The sequence below is a fragment of the Mesoplodon densirostris genome, chromosome X (genome assembly GCF_025265405.1).
Source record: "Mesoplodon densirostris isolate mMesDen1 chromosome X, mMesDen1 primary haplotype, whole genome shotgun sequence".
In the NCBI taxonomy this organism is placed as follows: Eukaryota; Metazoa; Chordata; class Mammalia; order Artiodactyla; family Ziphiidae; genus Mesoplodon; species Mesoplodon densirostris.
Genome location: NC_082681.1, coordinates 74329337 through 74336559, shown reverse-complemented (window position 1 = coordinate 74336559; position 7223 = coordinate 74329337). Strand labels below are relative to the sequence as shown.

General features: G+C 40.0%; 1 protein-coding gene across 3 annotated transcripts; it reads left to right on the top strand.

Annotated features, from left to right (window-relative positions):
• The first annotated feature begins 415 nt into the window (after positions 1–415).
• On the top strand, positions 416–4940 carry PBDC1 (polysaccharide biosynthesis domain containing 1). 3 transcript variants are annotated; one of them, XM_060086889.1, is made up of 6 exons: positions 421–546; positions 637–702; positions 2312–2371; positions 2873–3013; positions 3976–4087; positions 4411–4750. In XM_060086889.1, the coding sequence occupies exons 1-6, from the start codon at positions 517–519 to the stop codon at positions 4659–4661; spliced, it is 660 nt and encodes a 219-aa protein (XP_059942872.1). In that variant the 5' UTR covers positions 421–516; the 3' UTR covers positions 4662–4750. The 3 variants fall into 3 exon arrangements, with proteins under 3 accessions (XP_059942874.1, XP_059942872.1, XP_059942873.1); XM_060086890.1 differs by having other exon boundaries at positions 423–543; XM_060086891.1 differs by lacking the exon at positions 3976–4087 and having other exon boundaries at positions 416–546; positions 4411–4940.
• The last annotated feature ends 2283 nt before the right edge of the window (positions 4941–7223 follow it).

The following is a 7223-nucleotide window of genomic DNA, read 5'->3' as shown; positions in this document are numbered from 1 at the left end:
AAATCTTCACGGTAAACTTATCACCTTAACAGAATAATTCTTCCTTGATCTACTATTTACTCCATTTCCTAGCTGCGTGCCTGCTTGTAACTTAATCCGTGGTTGGGGTTTTGGGAACTGTGTGTTGTGTCCCCGTCTGAATGCGCGTCCAAGCACAAGTGGAGAATGTAAATTCGAATCTCTGCAGGGCCCTCAGTGCAGTGGGGATGGGAAAGTTGCATTATTTTAACTCAGTCTTTTCCCATGTTCATCGCAGATACTACTGACTGTTCAACCACCTCCTGACCGTCAAGCAAGCAGCCCAGAGTATACAACAAAGCCACACCTTTGCGCAAGGCGTATGAGGAGGGGCAAGGAAGTACTGCCTCCAGGCGAGTGAGAGTGCACGCATGCGCAACCGCAGTCGGATGAAAGCCACTCTTGCCGGTCGTCCCTTTTCGATGAACTGGGAACTGCGGAAGGAGCGCGCAAAACGTCATTTCCGGGGAACCGGAGCGACGCCTTGTGGGCTGCAACATGGAGGCGACCAGTGGAAATGATGAGGTGGTGAGACGCTGCTCTGGGGTCGGGTGAGTGGGGAAGCCGAGCTGGGTCGAAACTCGAACTCTCCTTCCCTATCTCTTTTTCCTTTCCCAGGTTTCCGGGGAACTGTCGTCTCTGGCGCACGATGTTTCTCTCCCAGCCGAGTCGTACGGCAACGATGTGAGTATGACTCACCCACAGTTTCCACGCACGCAGCTATCCTGGGATGTCTGCAGGGCCCGCCACGAAATTGTAACCCTCCTACCCAGATGGCTTCCGTAGACTCTCGCCACGTCTGCCAGAAAATGCTCTTTTCAATTAATTCTAATCCTTTTGGTCCGCAAACGGAGGACTAACGTCAATGGGAGTAGTTCCCAAACTGTGCTGTACTTTAGAGTTACCTGGGAAGCTTTTAAATATCTCGAAGTTCAGGTCGCAATCCATCCCAACTAAATCACAGTATCTGGGTGGTTAGAGTCAGGAATCAGTATTTTTAAAGGTCTCCGGGTGACTCCATTGTGCAGTAAAGTTGCACTGGCTTATGGTGTATCTGGTTTAGATCCTTGAGGAGAAAGCACATGATGTATTTTGAGTTATAAGACACACGGACATGAAAATAGTAATAACACTCAAATAATAATGTGATGTATGGTAGATTAGTGAATCAGGGCATAAGATCCAAAGGAGTTTAGCCAAAGAAGAAACCCCTAAGGACCCAGACAGTAAAGGAAGACTTTGCTGAGGAAGTGGATGTGGAACTGGATCCTCAAAGTGTAAGTGAACAAAAGATATGGATTGGCAGTCAGGAAAAGGGCATGATCTAAGGCATGGAGGTAAAAATGGAAATTTTCTTCTGGGGTCAGTGAAATAGATCCATCTAGTTGGAGTGGGAGATTCCAGTGGAACAGGTACTTGGTAAGGCTTATTATAACCTAGCCTGCTTTACGATATTGATTCATTTCTAAGTGTTGTAGTATAGGAAATTGGCTATCTGATGAACACACATGATGATTATGACATTGTACATTCTTAAAAATGAAGAGTAATATTACTTCTGTTATCTTACTCTGTCCTCTCAACAACTCAGTGGTGTACATGGGTATTTCAGTTTTACAGTAATTTAACTCAGTCCTGAGAAAGTGATTTATCTACTGCTTTATGTAGTCTTCTACACTTTCACTAGCTGCTGGGAAAAGACAGCCAGTGGCTCATTTTGTTTATTAGACTGTGTAGGTAGCTTCCTTTGGTTGTCATAAAGACAAAAGAATTATTATATTGTCCAAACTTATTAGTCCGGTTTTTTTTAACATCCAGAATCTTTTATTGGTCACTTGTATGCCAGGTACCAGCATCAACAAGACAAAAAAAGGTGTTTCCACCTAAAAGGGCCCCTTATCTCTTCGTTTGCCTCTTCCTGTAGTGTTTCTCTCCCAACTCTGTAGATCTACAATCACAGATGAAGACAGCTACAACAAACACTCGATCAGGAGGCAAGAAAGCTATGGATAAATCCCTCCCAAGTACAGAAATATTAGTCAGCAATCACTATACCAATTGCCCAGAGCTTCACATACAGCCTCCCTTTAAGCCTAAGATTATCCCATTTTACAGAGGAGGAGGCAACAAGTTCCAAGAGAATTCAACCTTAGTCCAGTTTTTAACCTTTGACAGGAACACCAAGCTTGGTAGCCCTCTTGAGCATTAACTAGACATCCACAGACTTCCTTAATTTGTTCTCTAGTAGCAAGATTGGGTGATTTCTGACCTGACATTCTTCACTCCTTTGCAGCCTGATATTGAGATGGCTTGGGCCATGAGAGCAATGCAGCATGCTGAAGTCTACTACAAAGTGAGTTGACTGTCTTCATTGTTAAGCAGAATTAAACATGTAATTTCAGCATATTGTGCTCTGCTAATCACCATTCTCAGCAAGTTAAACAGTTGTGTTTTGGAGATAATTTTTATTACTCTAAGGAGAACTGGGGCATGGAAGTCAATTTTGCTTTGACAGTGAGGAGTTGTGCTTCTCTGCCCAGTGTTGTGTTGCTAACCCGCAAAAGGATGCCTGGCCCATAGTAGGCACTAAATAAATGCTTGTTGACTGAATGAATAATCCACAGAGGGTAATAGCCAGACATTAATAGGGCCAAAGGGGTTTGAATTGGTGGAAGGGACTGTAGTATATTATGGCCCTTTAAAATTATGTCATGATTTCATCTGGGATCTAGGCTGTCTATATTTTCTAATGTACTCTTCTGCCCTGAGAACCATGAGGATTTTCTGGGGAAGAGGGGACAGAAATATAGTAAATTAGAGACTAGCATCTTTATGTTTTCTTACTGTCTGGCAGCTGATTTCATCAGTTGACCCACAGTTCCTGAAACTCACCAAAGTGGATGACCAAATCTATTCTGAGTTTCGGGAAAATTTTAAGAAGCTCAGGATAGATGTATTGGACCCAGAAGAGCTCAAATCAGAAGCAGCTAAAGAGGTAAGAATTCTCTCTTTTAAATATTGCCTAGCATCTGACCAACGATTATTGGCTGTGAATACATTTTTAGACATTTAAACTTTTGGGGGGTTTGTTTTAAGGCAAATACCTAAAGCAACAGGGCTTTTATGTAGTTGTAATTAACTAACTTGTTACTAAATGAATGTTTTTCTGGTTTATGGATTTTTCATTTTCATTGAATCTATTTTTTTTTCCCCCTTTGATTTGGACCTTTCATCCTTACCCACCTAGCTCTTTCAAGGGAGAAGGAATATAAATTTATTTATGTGAGTACTTTAGCCAGAAGGCTTAGATAGAGGGTTGGCAAATAGAGTACGGAGAGGTGTTTGGATTCTCTGGATTTAAGATCATATTATCACAGGCTGTGGATAATTGGAAAACTTGTGTTTTGCGCTGCTTGCTTGATTACATTATACTTTTACAGAGCACTAAAACTCTTATAGTTAGGAAAGTTTTTTCCTTGAGGGTAGACTCTTGGCTTATGAGGAATGTGAACTTTTAATTCTAAGCAAGCTGTTACTGATCTTTGGAAAATTGCCTCTATTGGATGGACTTCTTTCTTAAAATTTAACTTTGTGACTTTGGGCCAAATTCCTACCTTCTTTGTCTCATTTGTGCTTCAGTGGGGATGAATAACCATTTTGGGCTGAACTAGCCAATAACTTAAAACGGAGAATATACTTAAGAAATTAAAATTTAATTCTCTAGTCAAGGATTTAAGTATTTTATCAGATTAAAATATTGTTCATGTTGGGAAATACCAGCCTAAAGATACCAAAGATAACGCAGAAACTCATTGCTAGTTAAACTAGCAATCAGCTCAATTCTAGTCTCTTTCACTGTGGTTACTTTCCTTACTGGGGAAACGGAAGCCCCTCTCCTGGCCTGACTTCACCAGCCTCCTGCATTTTTTAGCTAAGATACCTTTTTTGCCTTTACAGAAGTGGAGACCATTCTGTTTGAAGTTTTATGGGATTGTAGAAGACTTCAACTATGGTACTTTGCTGCGACTGAACTGTTCTCAGGGCTACACTGAGGAAAACACCATCTTTGGTGAGTTTCTTGCCTCTGGGATTGTTTCTGTATAAGGAGAGTGAGGGATCTGGTTTTACTGATGAATCAATGACATGAATAGTTAGTTTGGGAATCATTTTATTTGTTATATCTGTAAAGATCATATTACTGTGTCTTGAGTAACTGTGAGGTAAGATAAGTATTTTCAGCATCATTTAGTATAGGATTAGAATTCACATCTCTGAATTTTATGACTATACTTGAATGCTTTGCATGTTAGTTCAGCTTTGTCAATAGATTTCCAGTAGGTTTAGAGAAGTAACTGTGACTAGGACAAATAATCAATTCTATTCACCTTTCAGCACCCAGGATACAATTTTTTGCCATTGAAATTGCTCGGAACCGGGAAGGTTATAACAAAGCAGTTTACACTAGTGTTCAGGACAAAGAAGAAGAGAAAGGAGCCAACAATAGAGGAGACAGAGGAGCCAACAGTGGAGGAGAAGAGAAAGGAGCCAACAGAGAAGGAGAAAAGGAGAAAATCAACAAAGGAGGAGAAAAAGAGAAAGAAGCCTACAAAGAAATCAACAAAAGTGGTGAAACAGCTATGTAAGGTAGACAGGGAACAGCACTCTAGAAGCTGTGATTCATCTGAGCCTACAAGTACCATGATGCTACTTGCACAGGCCCCTATGGTCAAATGTATCTCCTTGTTCACTGGAAGGACATGCAGAAGGACATCTTTCTGGCCTAATCATCAGGAGCTGCAGTGGTTGTTCTCTTGTATGAACTGGCTTTAACACTGTTAGTGGGGTCTTAGTTGATGGTTTCTTGCTTCTCACCACCAGTCAAGTAAGAAATTTTGTAAATAAATTTCTTTTGGTTCTTCTGACTATATGCCTGTGATTGACTTTTAAAAGGTATTGAAAATTATTTGACACTTGATTTTGTTTAGGTACATAATCTCTTTGTCATGTCTTATATAAAATGATTTATGCCTATTTCTTAATGCTTCTCACTATTTCCTGTAGTGAAGTTCTCTCAAACCTGTAAAGTTGTACACGGTTTTGGATTAGAAGTCCTTACATAAGAATTGACTCTTGCCATTTGGGTGACTCTAGCTTTCTGATTTCATTTGATGTATCTCTCAAAAGATTTGATAAATACTCTATGGGGATAACAGCAGCAGCCTGAACCTGTCACACTAGTGAACACAGCCAGTTCACATTAAAGGAGCAGGAGACAAACTACTCAGTACCTGCTTCTCTCTTGTAACCAAGTTGTTACCTAAAATATAGCATAAATTAATAAATATAAAGCCTGGTAGAGTGGCTTTCCTTTTATAATGCTGTGGACAATAGCACACATTTATACATTAATACAAAATGAACATATTTCTAAATGGGATTTTGTCAGACTCCAAAAATAGACCAATTGATTTTATATGGATGGGGGGATATTCCTTCTCATCTAATGACTTTTAAGAGTGCATGTTTTCAGTTATCTTTACAAATGTATAGATTTGTGCATGTCCCCATAGACATACTGACTTTGTTTGCTAAAACTAGCTAGAGAAAGCTGCAATGTTCATAGTGCATACAGTAAATAGTCTAACCACAGCATGATCATGCAAGAAAAGATTTACCAGAGGAGAGGAGGGTGAATGAGACTTGTTTTTCTCAGTGGACACAGGAGGAGACAAAAATTAAACTTAATTGATCAGTTGTCCCCTAGGCAAGAGCTGCACTAGAAATGCACAGTCAGCAGCAACGATTGTGCACAAAGCAAATAGGTTTCTCCATGAATTCTCTTTGGCCAGTTTTTAAAAATATTTAAAACATCTGTTAAAGTTTTCATTTTATAAAAATACATTTTTTTAAAAGGTAAGAGAGTTAAATATATCCTATGAGGCAGACTTTTTGAGATGAAGAACATGCTTTACTGTATTAACTTTCTCTTTGATTTTACAGAGAATATGAAACATATTGTTGATAGACTGCTTTAGAACAAGAGGCATCTGTCTAAGAACTAGGTTATAAAAACTGGGAAAAGGGGGGAATAAGAACACAGAACACTTCACACTAACCATTTGATTTGGAGTTGATCAAAAGGGACAATATCCTGGGTGGATCTGGCCTAATCAAGCGAGTACTTAAAGGAGACAAGCAGTAGCAGATGTTCTGTTGGCCTTGAAGAAGCAAACAGATGTGTGAGAGAAGGGGGCCATGTGGCGAAGAGCTGAGGGTGACAGTTGGGAGCTGACAATGCTCCCACTTGCTGAGAGCCAGCAAGAAAATGGGGAGTCTACTACAGTTGAAAGGAATTGAATTTTGCCAACAACTGGTGAGCTTGGGAGAGGAGCTCAAGCCTCAGATGAGATTGTAGTCCTGGTTGATACCATGATTTCAGCCCTGTGAGACTCTGAACAGAGGACCCAGTTAAGTCATACTTGGACTCCTAACCCACAGGACTGTGAGATAACAGGTATTGTCTTAAGCCACTAATTATGTGGTTATTTGTTACAGAGTAGTAGTAACTGCATAGACTTTGATAATGAAAGTGGACTGCTGCTGTAACAAGTAACTAAAGTGTGGGAATGGCTTTGGAATCAGGCAGTGGGGGGAGGCTGGAAGAATATTGAAGAGCATGACAGAAAACCTAAATAGCCTTGTACAGACTGTCAGTGGAAATATGGACTTTAAGGATGCTGCTGGTGAGGGATCAGAGGATGTATTATTGTTATTGAAAACTGGAAGAAGGGGGATCCTATTAATAAGTGGTAACATTATAGTTAGAGGCCAGGAAGTTTGAGATTTGAGTCCTAGCTCTGAATTTTTGGAAGATTATATGAAGCCAGGCTTGACATAGTGTGTAAACATCTGTGATTTATTCAGAATATGGTACCTATCCACTTATTTATCTCCATGACATCTTTTGGAGGCAGGGAAAGAGCACAGACTAATTTTGCATTTACAGAAGGGAAAACTGCAGCCATTTTAAAATTTTAAGCCGTTAAGTTTGTGGTGATTTGTTACAGCAGCAATATGAAACTAATAAAGACAGCATACTGAACCCTGCTCCAAAAGTGGAGACATTCACTGCACTGTCATTATTTATTTTGAAACTATAGTTTTAACAAGGATATGTTGTATCGATGATTGGAGACATGAACTGC